This window comes from Bubalus bubalis, chromosome 14 (assembly GCF_019923935.1).
Source record: "Bubalus bubalis isolate 160015118507 breed Murrah chromosome 14, NDDB_SH_1, whole genome shotgun sequence".
Taxonomy (NCBI): domain Eukaryota; kingdom Metazoa; phylum Chordata; class Mammalia; order Artiodactyla; family Bovidae; genus Bubalus; species Bubalus bubalis.
In genome coordinates this window covers 63,126,832-63,145,106 of record NC_059170.1, presented here as the reverse complement: position 1 = coordinate 63,145,106, position 18,275 = coordinate 63,126,832, and the positions used below count along the sequence as shown (strand labels likewise).

General features: G+C 36.6%; 1 protein-coding gene across 7 annotated transcripts in view; it reads left to right on the top strand.

Annotated features, from left to right (window-relative positions):
• Positions 1-18,275, top strand: part of MALRD1 (MAM and LDL receptor class A domain containing 1) — a 743,525-nt gene that overhangs the window by 250,788 nt on the left and 474,462 nt on the right. For 6 of the 7 annotated variants that reach the window (XM_044928178.2, XM_044928176.2, XM_044928175.2 and 3 more), the window contains 3 exons: positions 812-958; positions 7,456-7,553; positions 16,279-16,452. In XM_044928178.2, coding sequence (XP_044784113.2) covers positions 812-958; positions 7,456-7,553; positions 16,279-16,452 — 419 coding nt within the window. The remainder of the gene's footprint in view (positions 1-811; positions 959-7,455; positions 7,554-16,278; positions 16,453-18,275) is intronic. The other variant, XM_044928177.2, reaches the window with a different exon arrangement.

The following is an 18,275-nucleotide window of genomic DNA, read 5'->3' as shown; positions in this document are numbered from 1 at the left end:
GGAATACTTGCAAATATGTTTTAAATTAATTACATGGATTTATCCCCCAAACTACTGTCTAATATAGGCTGATACTATAATTCTTATTTTAGGATAAGGAAACTTTATAATTTCTTGAAAGCACAAATCAAGTTGTTAGAATTTCTAGTGTACTACCCAGTCCACTAAAACTTGCTGTTTTTTTTCCTCACAAATTTGGTGACAAAGCTATGAATAGTGTTTAGGAAGCTTACTCTAAATCCCGACTTTCTCTAGAACTCGTTATCTTGTGATAAATGTAGGAACTTAAGTATTTTTCAACTTTGCAGTTGTGTATTAAGAGGAAGGAAAAAAGCAAAGTTCAAAAATATCTAATTTACCTGCAATCCAAAGTGGCTGGGGATTTTTTTTCTTTTTTTTAGAGAAACTGTTAAACTAACATAATAGATTGAATTCTAAGGTGCTGACCTCAGGCTCTTCAGGTGTCCAGAATTAATTTAAATTCCATCCTTTTAACCATCCCAGCAGGTGAATCTTTTTCATCTTGGCAGTTGAATTGGTTACTCTGAAAAGCTGCAGAGTTTTACCTTATGTTATTAAATGCAACAGAGATGGCCAACCAGGAAGAAATGCGCCAGGTGTAGATAGAAGCGTGTAGAAGGACGCTGCCTCATGCAGCACAACGTTGTGAGGTTGGCAAAAGCAAAACGACTCTGATGATCAGAAGACATTGATGGTTCTGACCACCTAAGTTGATGGGCTATGCTAGAGTCAGTGTTTCCCTGCTTGCTCCCCCTTTATTCTCGTTTGTTTTCCTTTTTGTCCATAACAGCCAGTCACCTCAGGTGTGACTTTGAGTCTGGTTTCTGCGGCTGGGAGCCATTTCTCACAGAAGATTCACACTGGGAATTCATGAAAGAGTTGCCCAGTGCAGACCACCATCTTCCTGATGCTGAGCACCCAACAAACACAAATCATGGTAGGATATTTTCCTCTTTTCTTAAAAAAAAAAATTTTTTTTCCCCCTGTTGTGGAATGATGATTCTGTGCATTTTCACTTCCCACTGTAGACTGTATAAGTGGAACTCTGGTTTGTCTTGCTTTCATTTCTTCTAATCAACTTCATAATTTGTGGTTGAGTTTTCTGAAAGGAGCATTAATTTAATAACAAAACGTTTTGTTACACCTTTTAAAAGGTGGGATTGAAGGCATGAAGAGGGGAAAAGTCTTCTGATAATTTTCTCTTGTCATGAATCATGTACAGTAGGCTTGCCTTCTTTTTGGAGCAATCCAAGTTTTGCAAAACAGAATAGTTTAATCCTTTTTCTAGGAAAAGAGAACAGAGATTTAGCACTAGCTCGAAAATAAATTGCAAATACTCTAATACAACTTAATCACTCTTAGAGCTTCTTTGTAACAGTTTTACTTCTTCCCCGTATATCCTTTTATTTTAACCAGCAGTACAGTTTTTACATATCCCCTTAAAATAGAGCAACCATAACTATATATAGCATTCCATTGAAGGGTTGTAAAACTCCAGGGAAAATAGAAGGGTTTTGTTCTGTTTTAGTTTTGTTTGATGAATTGCAAAGGTACATTAGTTTCATATAACTTTATAATAACACAACTGTGCCATAGATCCTCTTTAAGCTTGCATAACCTCCACTAGATATTATATCTCTTTCTTCTTTGAGATTTCCAAAGAAGTACACCAAAACTAATAGTGTTGATTGTGTTTTTAGCCATTGGAAGTTGGGGTTAGTGGGGAAGGATGTTAGGGGGCAGAGAGGGAGACTGGCTATTCATCCCATCTGTTGTCTATAAACTCAGCTTATTATTTAAGAGTAGATTAAGATCTTAATTTCTGCTCTTGTGCCAGTGGGTCTTATTTTTCCCTTCAGATTCTGTAGCAGATTGGATTAAATTTACAGTTTAAAATAGGAAGGAGACTATTAATTATTGAAACTATATTTATTACTAGTACATTTCCTCAAAGTTTATATAATGTTTTCTTAAACCAGTTGAGTACATACCATGTATTAGACCTGGGTGTATACCAGTGGAAAGATATTTGAGTTCTTCCTACATTTTGGTGATTATGAGCATATAATTTGCCTACGGGATTGTCTGGACATAAATTTTCATTAGAGTTGAGCACTCTGTCTAATTCCTATGTATAATTAATGTTTCCACTCTGGTTGGTAAAAAGACCCTACTGTTTCTGGCCCTTTATGACCTTGGGGCAGTGTTCCAGTTGCTCCTTTTAGAAGGTTTTCCTCCAGCCTCAGGTGATTACCTTATGCCCACGCCCTGGTCAGTACTCAGGTGGAGATTTGGAGGGAACTCTCTGGAGATCTCCGGAGTTCGCTCTCTTTGCAGCTCTCCTTTTCTTCGAACTCTGCTTCATGAACTTTGGCCACTTGTGTTTCCCCAAACTGCAGTCTTTTCATCTTGAGAAGACCACCACACTGCTGGCTTCCGCCTCCCTGATTGGCAGTTGGGAACTGGGTTTAGGTAGCAAGCTGGGAAAATTGTGTAGCTTTGTTCGTTTGTTTCCTCTCTCAGAGATCATTGTGATTCTATATTCCCATTGTCCTACATTTGAAAACCATTATATAATATATATTGTTTTGATTTCTTTGCTAGTGTAAGATAGAAGGCTAAATCTGATGCCTGATATTCAACCTTACCTTAAAACAGAAAAAAGCCTAATTCCTTTTGTTAATTTGCTTAATTTCTTTGGTCTGGGTATGCTGTAATATATCTAGCCATCCTCTTATTGGATAACAATATTATGACCATGCTGCAAAATCTATACTGGTATGCATTTTCTTATATGGGGATCTTTAATTCTATGCAGTAAATAACTAACAGTGATACTCCTATTTTTTTACAGAAATGTACTTTCTCTCAAAATTTTAATACTTAAAATTCCAGCAGCAAAAGGAGTACTGTTTTCTATTTGTCTACCATCAATAGACAAGCTATTCTCTTAATTAAAAAAAAAAATTTATGTGTAAAAAATGATTTCTCATTTCACCACTTTCCTGGTGGCTCAGAGGTTAAAGCATCTGCCTGCAATGAGGGAGACCTGGGTTCGATCCCTGGGTTGGGAAGATCCCCTGGAGAAGGAAATGGCTACCCACTCCAGTATTCTTGCCTGGAAAATCCCATGGACAGAGGAGCCTGGTGGGCTACAGTCCACGGGGTAGCAAAGAGTCGGATACAACTGAGCGACTTCACTAAGCTTTATATAAATGGAAATATATAACCTTGATTTGTATTTCATGGAAAGATGATCTTTTTCAAATGTTTCTAATTTTTTCCATGTATTTAGATCTTTAATTTCTCTGTATTTGAAGCTTCAGTGTATAGATTTTAAAAAGATTTTGCTAATATTTCCTTAGGTTTTTAAAAATGTTTGCAGCTATTGTAAATGTCACATTTTAAAAACTTAATTTTTGGAGTTGTTCCTGTATATATAAATATAGTTATATTTTAAAATATTGACCTTGTATTCAATGACCTTGCTTATTTTAAAATTATAGTTAAGCATTTATAAATTATGGGCTCATAATTATTTTGTCTTCAAAGATTGACAATTTTATTTCCTTCTTTCTAAATCTTAAACTCTTTATTTTCAGTTTTATTGCTCTGACAAGGACCTCTGGAAAAATGTTGGCTAGAGCTGGCGATAGCTTCTGTACTTGTCTTATTCCTGTTGAGGGGAAAAACTGTCAGTAATTCAGCCTTGAATACTATAGTTACTAAAAGATTGTTTTGTATCGGATAAAGATGTTTCTATTTGTAGTGTTAAAGTTTGTGTGTGTGTGTGTGTGTGTGTGGGCCTGGGGTCTTCCAGAAAGATATCTCTGGATTTATTTTCTTACAAGCCTGCACCACAGAATGCTCTGAGTTAAGAGACCTATGGAATTATAGCATACCAAAGTGACTGTTCCTGTCTCTTTGGTATTCATTTAATAAATAATTAAAATAATTAATAATTATTTTGTCTCCAAAGATATTTTTAATATAAATATAATTAATAAATATTCAAAATATTTATTTTGAATTAAAAATATTCAAAATAATTATTTTGTCTTCAAAGATATTTTTAATATAAATAATAAACATCCAAAATATAAATATTAAATATAAATATTTATATTTAATTATTAATCTGTTAAAACTGGGTTTATGCTTTTCAGAACATATTGTGATAATCATCATTGTGATATTATCTTTTTTTGTTTATAATAAAATAATGATTTTTTCAAATATTAAACCACCCTGTATTCCTGATGCAAACTTCTTTTGACTGGTTTTATTTATGATTTCTTCCTGCATAATGGTATATTTGTGATATTTTTACCTAAATTCATTATAAGGTCTATTTTCTAATGTTCTCACAGTGTCTAAGGAATCCTTTCTGGGCCATATTGCATTACAAGGGGTGCATCCTTTGCAAAAGGTGAGGTTGAAGCTGGCCTGGACAGTGTAGCCTGGGGAGACTGACCCCTCCATTCTTTATTTTTATACTGTACTGGTCAGCTAGCCCCTCTGGGGTTACAGGAGTTTTACAAGAACAGTTTTACGATGAATAGTTAAGATGAACAGGAACAGTCTCTTTGGTATGCTGTAATTTCATAGGTCTCTTAATTCAGAGCATTCTGTGGTGCAGGCTTGTAAGAAAATAAATCCAGAGATATCTTTCTGGAAGTATATGGGCCTGGGGTCAGAGTTCATTCTCTTTAGGGTCTACCTGCATATATAAATTTTTGGTCAATACTCTCTGTTTTTCAAGCATTTGGTTAAAATGTTCTCTAGATGGCATTTAGCTTCCACATCAGTTTTCACTAATGTAATATTTTCATAATATTATCTTTTCGTCTAAAACATGTTATCTCTTTTCACTTAATCAGAAGTCTTATAGTTTTTCATGGAGTTTTATGATGTTCTTCATACAAGTCCTGTCCTTTTCTTGTTAAATTTATTCCTACATATCTTGTATTATCATTGTTAACTCTGAGTAGAATATTTCTTATCATTCTATATTCAGGGTCTTATTGCTAAAATAAATTAAAAAACTTAGAAGTATTTCTCTGAATTTACCTTGCTAAATTCTCTTATTGATACCTGTCTTTATTAAAAGAGAATTTGTTGGGGTTTCTGATTTTACAATTACATTATTGGCAATACACATGGAACGCTATCTCTACTTTTCTGTTGCATTTACTAGAAATTTTATTTTCTTGACTTGCACATTTGCTAGACCTATGAGATAATATTAGTCTAAGATAAGTAATATTATCTTACTAATATTTCCTCTAATTAGTAATGGTGACAGAATTTTCTAGGTAGTTTCTCATTATAATTAAAATAATTTTATTGTTGGCCATTGAAGACATTATTTATTTTGAGGTAGATCATTAATCTTTATTGTTTCTTTTTAACATTTTATTGAGGTTATTGGGAATGAATGACTATTTTTCAGAGTCTTTTCAATATTTGTTTATAAGGGATTCCCTGGTGGCTCAGATGGTAAAGACTCCGCCTGCAGTGCAGGAGACCCGGGTTTGATCCCTGAGTCAGGAAGATCCCCTGGAGAGGGAAATGGCAACCCAGTCCAGTATTCTTGCCTGGAAAATCCCATGGATGGAGGAGTCTGGCCAACTACAGTCCATGGGTTGCAGAGTCGTACACGACTGAGCGACTTCACTTTCACTTTCACTCTATATGACTCTATTATTTTACTCTTTAATTTGATCTTATTGACTATGTTGATAAGACTGTTAAACCAAACTTCTATTCTTGGAAAGTTCATTGGTCGGGGCACAGCATTTTTTTTAAGAATTGCACATGCAATTGAGACATTTTAATTAGAGTTTTGTATCTATGATCATGAGTGATATTGATCTATAGTTTAATTCTCTTTTCATCATTCTTAACATTAGAGATATCTGGCATCATAAAATGAGTCAAGGAACTGTTCATATTTTCCTAAAACCTGTGATATATGAAAGTAATGTGCAAATATTTATTCTTTAAAAATTAAATAAAATAAACGGTGGGCCATACACCCTGGTAGATTGTTTTCCTATCACTTTTCCAGTTAATTTTGTGGGATAATCAACTTATTCAAACCTTTTGCTTCTTTTAGATTTTGGAGTTTTAGTGTTTATGTGTTTCATCCTTCATTAACTGCTTGTTTGAAATTGTCCATATTGTTTTAAATGACCAGAGGAGTAAGATCTTTGAATATTGTTAAAGTTTAAAATTTTTATTAGTCTTTTGGCAATATTCAGTTGATTTTTACTTGAACCTGAAGATTTTTAAGCTGGAATAATTTTTCAAAGTCATCTTTTCCTACTCTTCTATAGGTGAAATAGAGAATTTAATGAACTCATATACTCTATTACTCTTAGTCTGGAGTTGGAGACAGTGGGCATTATCCTTCCCAATTGGGTTTGGATTTTTTTTTTTCAATTTTATTTTATTTTTAAATTTTACATAATTGTATTAGTTTTGCCAAATATCAAAATGAATCCGCCACAGGTATACATGTATTTGGATTTAAAGCCCATAGAAACTGGGTTCTGTTTTTCTCACTCAGAGACTGCACTGCTGACTTGCAGCCATGGTAGTTTGGTTAAACATGTGGTGGTACCTGTAACACATTTAATTATGAAATCCTTTTCATTCTGTGCAATCAGCGTTGATCTGGCTAAGAAAATTCCCTTCTGAATGTGTTTTATTTCATCAAAATAGTTGTCTTTACTATTTTGTGATTATCAAAGGGCAGGATCAGACCTTGACATTGTGCAGCATAGACTACGTTGTAAATTTTCATTATTCAGGGAAGCTACCCTGACCACTCTTCTGAATGTGTGATCTTTCGAGTTGCTGAGAGATGTTATCCCCCCTGTACATTTGCCATTAGCACTTCCATTGTAGTTAAAATCTAAAAGCAGTTATTTTGTTAACACTCAGATTACATCTTTAATTAAGCTCTCATTCCCACCAGCACAGACAACAATGACAAACATGTAAGCCCCAGGAGAAACCAAGCTCATTCTATAGGCTCTCATCTTTCAGTACATCCAGAAGAAATTTACAAGTAAAGATCTCCTAGGAATTTTCTAAGGGCGTGCTGAATATCTAATTGTAAATTTAGAAGCTTCATTTAATTTAATTTCAAACCGTGACTTGAGTTAAGCCAATAAAACATGTTCATTGAGAGAATTTAGATCAAGAGCTTATTTTTCATCAATGAGATTTTATTTCAAATATTTAGTGTTATCCATATGAAAGCAATTCATGGTTATCTCTGGAACTTAATGGTAAAGAAGTAAAAATATAATTTTCTTTATCTGATTGACAGTTGAATGTGTGCACGGTTGAGCTATTAGAGCAAAGAACCGCCAAATGTACAAGAGAAGAACTTTTATCCACATGACTTTATGTTTGTTTTTGCAGGATCATTTATTTATTTTGGGGCACATCAACCACCTGCAGTGGCCAAGCTTGGAAGTCCTGTTCTTACAAAATCAGTCACTGTCTCTACCCCATGTCAGGTAACCAATTACTGGAATTTTCATTGGCTAGTCTGTGGTTATAAACTGTTAGGCTTGGGTTACTCCAGCTAGTAAATGCCTCCTATGTTTTACTACTATTTTCATGATGTATTGAGAGATTTGTGTGAGCTATTTCAACAGGAAATGTCATGTCATTCCAAAAGACATTTACAGCGTATAACTTGCACCCTTTGTTTGGGGGGCCTATTCAAAAATATTTCTATCATTTTATGTTCTTTCCATGTAGTTCTTTCAATAATTTAAAGCTGTGGATACACATTGTCCCAACTGCTTGTTATTTTGGCCAGAAATGTTGCTAATAATTGAGGAAAATAAAAGCAGTTTAACAAATTCTGTTGAAAACAAGATGAAAGGGTGAATAAATGAAGACAAATATGTGCAGGAAAAATAAATATATTTTCCGAATTTTATTTTTTCAGTTAGTCCTTCTGGTGCCACTAAACACAGACCAATGGGTAAAACACTCAGTTCATTCCCACAGCATAACAGAGAAGAAGGCAAGGGAACTTTGGAGTCAGATGAACCTGGTTCTAATTTCACTTCTGCCACAGATGATATGCTTTGAGACTCAGTGTCCACACTGGAAGCGTAGTGATAGTACACCTTCTTCACATGGCTGTGAGAATTCAAATGTGATTAAATAAAGGATCTGGGAAAGTATTTGGGCCATAGTAGGTGTTCAATAAACATAATCCTTCCATTTTTCCATAACACTAATGTTTCCATTAGAAGTTTCTATCCTTTTGAGAGTTCTAACATGTCTCTGAGCCTGTAGATTTCAGCTTTCTTTTTCTCCCTTTACTTATCAGAAAATAATGAAGGGATCAGTAGTCCCACACACTAAATTCATTGCCTGGAAATGCAGGGTTACAGAATTAATTCAGGCATTCCTGGTGATAAATTACAGATCATTCAGAGGTGTAAATTTAATTATACTTTCAGCTTGATATAAGCCTGACTGAGAGTGCCTGCAACTCTTAATAGATTGTCCTACTCTTTTTTATTTTTTTCCTTTGTTTTTTTGTTGTCCATATCTTTGTGAGAATTTGGATTAAAACAATGGCCTGAACTCCACCTCCATCTCACCCACTTGGACTCTAGACTCTCTCACCTTTGGTTTATTTTAATTAAATCTGATGTGATAGATATAGATTTTTTTGGAGAACTTGTGAAACATTTACTTGCTCTTTAAAAGCACTTTACAGACTTACTGAACTTTAATTCAAGATCACATACCAAAGTAATGCAACTGCTGTTGTTAAATTCATTAAAGACTGGATAAAAAGGAATGGAATGTATTAATTCTGCCTCTCTTACACAAGTATGAAAACTAACATTAAGAACTTATTAGAAATTCTGAGACTCATTAAGAAATCATACAGCTCTCTTCTTTTTCAAGATGATTTGCATTTCCTGTTTGTGTGGGTAGCCATTAATTTGTGGTCATTGGGATTGACCCACAATTTATGATTGTTTCCACTTGAGGACATTTTTCTTTATTGTGGCTTAAATTTGGAGCTTACCTATGGGAGCTATTGGGGTGGAGCCTCAGTAAAAGCAATGAGCAATGTAGATGATTTGTTGTTTGTCTCTCAGAACAAAGTCCTCCACCTTTGTTCTCAGACACTAATTTAGGGGCTTGCCTTGATTTGTGGAAAAATAAGAGGTTACAGAGGAAGACTGCCAGAGGAAGTTTTTGTTCCCTTTTAACTGCATCTGCTTGAATGTTAGGAATATTTGAGTTAGAAGGGTGGATATTTGGGTTACTTCATAGTACTTTCCAGCTTAGAATTATTATTCAATTGTTATAGGTTATTCATAGTCTGAGATGTGCATAGCCAAGGTTCTCTCCCATAGGAGTATTCTAAGAATATACTATTACTTTTTTAGAAGTCTGTGGTAATGTGTGTTTCTTTCTTTCATGAAAGTTACAAAATAAGCTAACAGAACAAATTCTTATCTTCTTCAATAACCAGAAAATGCAGCTGATCTTCCTAATTGGAACCTATTGATCATAGCTGTATTCATGGAATAGCAGATGTTCTTTGTAATAAAATAATAAAGAAGGGCAGTGAGATAACCAAAGTGGGGAACTTTGATATGATTAAAGCTTTCATTTTATGAAATTATATGATTTTTCTTCTACATAATCATATCAGGCTAATACAGCTAAGAATATGTTTTTGAAAGGACTTTAAAGGAATATGAAGCTTTCTTTTGAAACTTTTTCTAACAGACTTTTAGGGTTATTTTGCATGAATTACCTTGTACTTTATGTATAGACTACACATGCCATCGACATACAGAATTGGTCCTGTAACTATGCAGTACTCACGGTGTGGGCTTTTATTAAAAGCTTCAAAAGCTCCTTTAGTCACTGGTGGAAATTTGGCATTTTTCCTTAGAATAGTCAGAAGATAGGACACACAGGACATGTGGAAGCCAGAAGCTAGTATTTCTTACTGCTGTTGAAATACTGTTACTGTTTTTAATAAATCAGGAAATATAGAATATGAAAGAGGTTTGTGAGAATATTAATATTTTCTGAGCTCTCATATTTGAGTTACTGTTTGAAAGACCAAATATCTCACTTCACAATTAAATACAGCAGGATTGATAACACGAAGCTTTTGCTTTCAATGCTATTAACAGTTTATCTGTTTGTCTTTTGTTTGTTCTAAATTCCCCAACACATACTTGCTATTCTAATAGTCTTTAATTTAAATATTCTTAAAAATTAAAAAAAAAAGTGAATGGGTATATCAGGAAAAAGATTGATGAAACAAAAGATAGAATGGTTCCAAAAATAAAGTTTGAGGGCCAGGCTACATGTTTGAATCGAAGTATTCAAACTCAGCTAGTGCAGAGAGAGACATGTGAGTTGTCATTTGGCTCAGGTTCAAGGAATTAAAAAACAAAAGAAAAATAGTTCTTCTGAGACTCCTGAGTGCACACATACAAGTGTAAATGTTCTTTCTCTGACTCAGTGCACACCTGTTACTTCCATACTCCATGTGGATAATAAAGGGACAATAGAAACACATTCGTCATAATATAGAAAATATTTGCCAAAATATAGAATTTAGTGAAGGATACTAATAGCAGTTCAGTGTTAAGTGCTTCACAGCATGATAAAAATATAATATATGTAATACCAGAGTGGGTAGCCATTACCTTCTCCAGAGGATCTTCCTGACCAGGGATCAAGCCCAGGTCTCCTGCATTCCAGACAGATTCTTTACCATCTGAGCCACCAGGGAAGCCCAATATGCAATATTATCTGTAATCATATGTAATGTATAATGTAACAACACATACATTAAACATATATAAGATATATAACATATATATATAAAACATTTAACAATATAAAATGTAACAGTGATAACCCACTTGTAGCAACTCTCTCAATGAGTTTTAAGAGGCCATGTTTTATCATGTTCCCCTACTAGAGTGATGAAGTCTTATCAGAGAGAAATTTAGGAAATTCGTGGTGGGACTTGAAATGGTGCAATCATGATTTGTTCTGTTTTCTTTACTCCAAGGATAGGATTAGATCATGTTAGAGATCCTGGGCTTCCCCAGTGGTGCTGGTGGTAAAGAACCCGCCTGCCAGTGCAGGTTAGATGTAGAAGACTGGGGTTTGTTCCCTGGGTCGAACTAGAGTGGGTTGCGATGTATTCTTGCCTGGAGAGTCCCATGGACAGAGGAGCCTGGCAGTCTGCAGCCCTGTGGGGCACACAGAATTGGACACAGCTGAAGCGACTTTGCATGCATGCATACATGTTAGATATTCTAGAGGAAACAATGGATTTTGGGGAAAGGTTGAGCAGCTATTCTTTCTTATTGGACATGGTTAAAACCCAGATTAATCATTTAGATGAGAAAAGATTATATTTTATTGAAGACTTCAAACTTCCACTTAAGCTCATTCAGATAAAAAAGTCGGTCAAAAGCATCATTATGACTAGGAGGCATAAGAATCACTAGAATAGTAGTAGTGTTAGCCACTTAGTCACGTCTGACTCTTTGTGACTCTATGGACAGTAGCCCACCAGGCTCCTCTGTCCGTGAGATTCTCCAGGCAAGAATACTGAAGTGGGTTGCTATGTCCTTCTCCAGGGGATCTTCCCAACCCAGGGATTGAACCCAGGTCTCTATGCTTTGCCTGCAATATAATAGACCTGGGTTCAATCCCTTGGGTCAGGAAGATCCCCTGGAGAAGGGCATGGCAACCCACTCCAGATTTCTTGTACTCCAGTATTCTGGTAATGTTAAAGGGGGATGTATGAGAGAGAGAGATGAATGCTCCCCCTCTAATACATGGACTTATTCCCAGCTGAGTTTTGAGGAGTTACAGATATCTTGTTTCTTTCTCTTTTTTTGGTGTATGCATGTTTTATTTTTTTGCATGAAGCTACAACAGGTGTTGGAAACACCAGACAGGGGGCGATGTTTGTGGCCGAGAAAACAGAGATAACTGCACATTTGGAGAAAATGAGAAAAGACATGAAGATCTGACCAATAAGCTCCCTCATAGGGAAGCAAAAGGAGTCAAGAGCATAAGAAAGTTGAGGAAAAAAGCAGAAAATCTGAAGAGTAGAGTTCCGATTGGAGACAAACCCAAATCAAATGAAATAGCAAACAGAAATAAGGAAGACATTATTTTGAGCTTCTAAATAATGTCCTGTTATATCTGTTGCTGCTGCTAAGTCGCTTCAGTCGTGTCCGACTCGGTGCGACCCCATAGACGGCAGCCCACCAGGCTCCTCCGTCCCTGGGATTCTCCAGGCAAGAACACTGGAGTGGGTTGCCATTTCCTTCTCCAATGCATGAAAGTGAAAAGTGAAAGTGAAGTCGCTCAGTCGTGTCAGACCCTCAGTGACCCTACGGACTGTAGCCTACCAGGCTCCTCCGTCCGTGGGACTTTCCAGGCAAGAGTACTGGAGTGGGGTGCCATTGCCTTCTCCTAATAAGTAATTCCTAGTTGTTCCTAATCATATTGTTTTGTAGAGATTGGCCTTTCCTCTGGGAATATCACAGGACCCTGTAGAAACAGAATAGCAAGATTAGTTATTCAGCCTTCACTCAGTAACTAATAGTATAAGTCACTCAATAAGATGTCCTTTCTTTTTATAGTAGAATGAATGATTCAGTATTTTAAAAAATATATACAAATAATATAAAATCAGAGAATACAATTAAAAACAGTAAATTAATTTGAGCTTCATTTCTTTTCTCTCCAATTTGCAATTAAAGGAATTGCTTTGTTGGAAGCTTTTTAAACCACATAAAATTCTCTTGAATAAATTGATTCAGTGTCTTGCATAGTCACCCTGTACATACAATCCAAGCTGTGGATATACAACTTACTGAAAACCCAGAAGAAATAAAAGCAAGCCTTTAATATTAACATTTTATATAATTGCTTTTTTTTTTTTTTTTTTGGTAGGGGGGCACACCAGGTCATAGTTCGCTGACCAGAGATTGAACTCTTGCCCCTTCCATTGGGAGCACAGAGTCTTAACCACTGAACCACCAGGGAAGTCCCTATATCCCTGCTTTTTAGTGAATCAGACAAAAATCAAGATAGTAGTTTCCTTTAAATGATAATTAATGAATACATTTTAAATGGTTGGTATCATTGTAATATGGGCTTCCCTGGTAACTCAATGGTAAAGAATCCACCTGCCAGTGCAGGAGATGTGGGTTTAAACCTTGGGTTAGGAAGATCCCTTGGAGAAGGAAATGGCAACCCACTCTAGTATTCTTGCCTTGGAAATCCCATGGAGAGAGGAGCCCGGTGGGCTGCAGTCAATGGGGCCACAAAGATTCAGACATGACTTAGTGACTAAACAATAAGAACAACAACATGATTTTAATATACATGCTTGATAGTTCTTTTTAATAGAATTTTCTGTGATGAAATTGTCTTCTGCATCCACTATGGAAGTCACTAGCTACAAATAGCTATTGAGCATTTAAAATGTGATGATAACAGAGAGAGTGAATTTGTCATTTTGTTGAATTCATTTACATTTAAATAGCCACACTGTTTTCATATGCTTGTCATTATATGCTTAATTGTTCCTTTTCGTTCTCTCCCATAAAACTTTGAGGTCCCTAAGGATGCCTGATTCCTTGTACATTTTATGATACATAGCGGGGGGTGGGGGTTCTCTCTTTATCACTCTCTCTGAAGGTCTTTAGACATTTATTTATTTTTGGCTGTGCTGGGTCTTGGTTGCTTTGCGGGAGCTTTCTCTCGTGGCGAGTAGAGGCTACTCTTGGTGGCAGTGAGCAGGCTTCTCATTGCGGTGGCTTCTCTTGTGGAGTACAGACTCCAGGCACACGGGCTTTAGTCCTCGTGGTGTATGGACTTAATTGCTCTATGGCATGTGGAATCTTCCTGGACTAGGAATCGAACCTGTGTCCTCTGCATTGGCAGGGGGATTCTTATCCACTGTACCACCAAGAAAGTCCTATAAACATTTACTTTAACACTAATGCTGATAGTCCCACTCAAACTTCCTTCTTTTCTTTAGTACCTATTAACTGAATACCTACTAAATACAAATTGCCCTAGTTGATTCTATGAGGAATTAACAACGTGCATTGTGATTTTGAGTTCATGACATAATGTCACACTGCTGCTACTGCTGCTAAGTCACTTCAGTCGTGTCCGACTCTGTGTGACCCCATAGACGGCAGCCCACCAGGCTCCACCACCCCTGGGATTCTCCAGGCAAGAACACTGGAGTGGGTTGCCATTTCCTTCTCCAATGTATGGGAGTTGGTGATGGGCAGGAAGGCCTGGTGTGCTGCCATTCATGGGGTTGCAAAGAGTCGGACACGACTGAGCAGTTGAACTGAACTGAACATGTATTACAGTGGGAACCACATATGTTGACTACGTGCCTGTCTAAAGTCATAGCTGTATTAACTTTTGTACAGTATTTTCACCCTGACCAGTATTAAATTTGGAAAGACTCTGGGAGGTTTCTTGGTCTATACCAAACTAAACAATTCTCCTCAAATCTCTATAAAGCCAATTCACTTTTAAAAAGTAAATTAAATGTGAAGTTCTAAGCTCTTATCCAACTGAATATGGATCCCATTGGCATTTACTCTTAATGCACTATTAACCTCGCACGGGTAATGTACTGAGTGACAATTTGACAGCTTGAAATTCTGGTGCGGCACGCACAACTCTTCAACTAGGTTTAAAGCTCTGTTTTGAATATTTACAAAGTTGGAACATGCTGAAACTATAGCAGGGATCTAAAATTTAATTGTGGTAGGGGACCCTGTAGCCTCCCTTTCCACAGAATTTAATTAAACAGTTCCATTTGACTTTACGTTTCTTGGTTTGCCTCAAGACCTGAGTGTAGGTGAGCTTGGTGGTAAAATCTGATATGAAATGGATGATCAGAAAGGATGCTTTGACCAAGCGATGGCAATTCAGTAGACACTGAAAAAAAATGTGTACCACTTTGAAACAGAGAATGCTTGATGTTTCAAACAGTTTTTTAGAAGACATTACACATTTTTTTTCAACTTTCATCTCCACTGAAATTGGTACCCACAATGACATAAATGGGATAATAAATAAATAAATAATGCGTGTAATCATGCCTGTACATGCAGCAAGGTAAAAGTCCAGTGATGAAGGGAAAGGAAAAAAAAAAGCAGGAATTTAAAATGTAGTGAAACTGAAAAGGAGTCACTTTGAGTCAAAAGAGAAGGATTTCATTTCTCAGGAGCCTCATCTCTGAACAATGCTCTGTCTTTGAAACATGAAGCATTAGAACTCCATGGCATAATGAGAGGAAGAAAAAATTGCTGCTGTGTCTGCACCTGGTTTTGTGGGGTTTTTTTCTTGATATATTTTGTATTATATCATCCAACCACTGAGGCAATTACTTTTCAACTTGCCTGTGTGCAGTGCTTAGTAGATGGTCAGTAAATACTGGTTGGTGATAGTGCTGAATTCCATGTTCTAGCTGCAGCAGTCAGCACCTAAAATAATCCTCGCTGTTACTCCACCACCTCATTAACCTGTCAGTCCTTTACATTGTGCCACCATTCATGGTGAGTAGGAAACAAAATGATCAAATCTGGGCTCCCTAACCTCAAAAAGAACATTTTCTAGTTAGATCAAATTATTGATAAACAGTACTGTGTGATCTCCCAAGGTTTTTGCTAAGGTCACAACAAAGAAGGAATTCATGAAAAAGTATTCCTTGCAGTCTTCTTTTACTTGAGGAAATTTTGAAGACATCAAAGAGAATGAATAGCAGTATGTGATTTTGTAATTTGAGTCAGATATAGAACGTGTGTCTTCCTATATTCGTAAGAAGTAAGAAAGCAAGAGAAAAGGGTCCTAAAAGTGTTCCCTAATGATGTAGACAAATATTTGTCCTCATACTTGCCTGAGCAGGATGCTGGTGTCCCATGTCTTGAGACAGCTCTATAGCATGTGTTTAAAATACCAGTTAATGTAACTGCCTTGAGCCTTTTCTTAAGGAGGGGCCACAAAGGCTGGCAGAAGATGTACTTAGCATTTTCTGGGTCTACATATTTGGAGGAGAATTAAGAAGATGATATTGAACACCAAAGTAATTTTGGGTATTTTTAATTATAGAAGATCTACTGGGCATAAGTAAATGGAATATTTATATCACTCAAACACACTTTTCACCAGGTGCAGTTTTGGTATCGTTTGTCTCAGCATTCACGTCTCTCGCTTTTTACAAGAACATCTCTGAATGGGGATTTGCAGAAGCACAGTGATCTAATCGGAATCTCTGAATCTCAATGGCGACAAGCAAAAATCAATCTCATTGCAAAGGCTGGAGAATCTACTCTCCCTTTTCAGGTAAGCATGTAAGAGATGAATACAACTCAGAAGAAGATGCTTATTTAATGCTGATCTTCCCAGACAACAGTGGAACACATATGTCCCATAAGTTTATCTGATGTTAATAAAGCAAGCATATTCACAGTCAGAAATAAGTCGAGAAGTTATCTTGATTAAGTACTCACGACTTAACTTGTGGAAGCAGAGCAAAAGTGGAGGTAAGGATTGAACAGGATGGCAGAGAGAAGAGAAATGTAACGGGAAAATATTTTTCTTAAATAAGGATGGCGGAGTACATGAGGTAGTGAAAAAAATCTGAGCTGCACTCCTATTTGCTGTCCATTAATACTGAGAATTTTTATCACACTTTTATGTCATTTTCTTGGTTAAATACTGAAAGAAGGAAACTGTAGCTTATCAGATGAGTGCCCCAGCTTCCACCCTTCTGGACATGACTCCCTTCTGGATGATGTTTGAAAAGAGCTAGTTTAGTAACTAGATTGGGTGGTGGAATTAGAGGAGCACACACTGCCATCAGTCAGATGGTCTGAGTTCCCATCTCTGCTTAACCCAAGGGTTGCTAAGTGACTGTATACATTATACTTTTGAGCTTCAGATTTCCCAATCTGTGAAAACCACAGTGATAATAAAAGCAATATTTGGGGAAGCTGAGTATTAAAGAAAATGTAGCTAAAACGGTGGCTGTGAACATGGGCTCTTTAGCCTGAGGTTCAAACCCTGGTATATAGTCAGAGGGAAATTGTTTAATCCTTCCATGCTTCTGATTTTCTCTCTGTAAATGGGTGCATGGAGGTGTGTTGGGGTGTTTGAAGCCTCTGAAAAATAGCACATCTCATCTGCTACTCACTTCCTAACTGAGGCAAATACAGAAGTCGAACAGGGAGAACAAACTATTTTGGAGAAGATGCCTTTAGAACCTTCAGGGATATATTTAAAATAAGGACTTCCCTGTGATCCAGTGGTTAAGAATCTGCCTGCCAATGCAGGGGACATGGTTTGATTCTTGGTCCAGGAACTAACATCCCACTGGCCACAGGGCACCTAAAGCCTGTGCTCCACAAGAGAAGCCAATGCAATGAGAAGCCTGCACGTGGCAAGTAGAGATTAGCCCCCACTCTTTGTAAGTAGCAAAGGCCTGTATGCAGCAATGAAGATGTAGTGCAGCCAAGAAATAAATTAATTTGTTTAAATTTAAAATAATACTTCACCTCAGAATAAACAGCCCCACCCAGAGAACAACCAACTGCTAGAGAATCGAAAACTCAACCTTTGGGGAAAACATCTTATCATGAGTGACTATGATGTATCACTGTTGTCTCCTCAGTTGTAACAAATGCCCCCCTCTGATGGGGGGTGATGATGATGGAGGAGGCCATGGATGCTTGGGGGCAGGAGGTGTGTGGGAACCCTCTGTACCTTCCTCTAAACTGTGCTCTAAAACTGTCCCTAAAGGTGCTCTAAAATCTTAATAAAAAACAAAATACAAAAACCAGAATGTTCTTTGTTGAAACTGACTCTTTGAGAAATATTAGCAGTTGAAACTCATACTGTTCTTTCTGGGCTTCATTAACCTGTCACTTATTATTGAAGAGTTTTAGCATAGTATAGGTGTTTTGTTTTTTTTTTAATATTTCTTCTTTTGTCTTTGTTTTGCAGTGAAAATTGAGATTGCTCTTTATTATCTGGGGGACGTATTAACTAGTTTGTGGATTGATCAGGGTTTGACGAGATTTTATAATTTGGCAAACACTCTGGTGCTCTCTTTCTCCCTTCGCTCCCCTCCGTGGTGAATCAGCATCCTGTGTTGGTTTTTCTCTCTC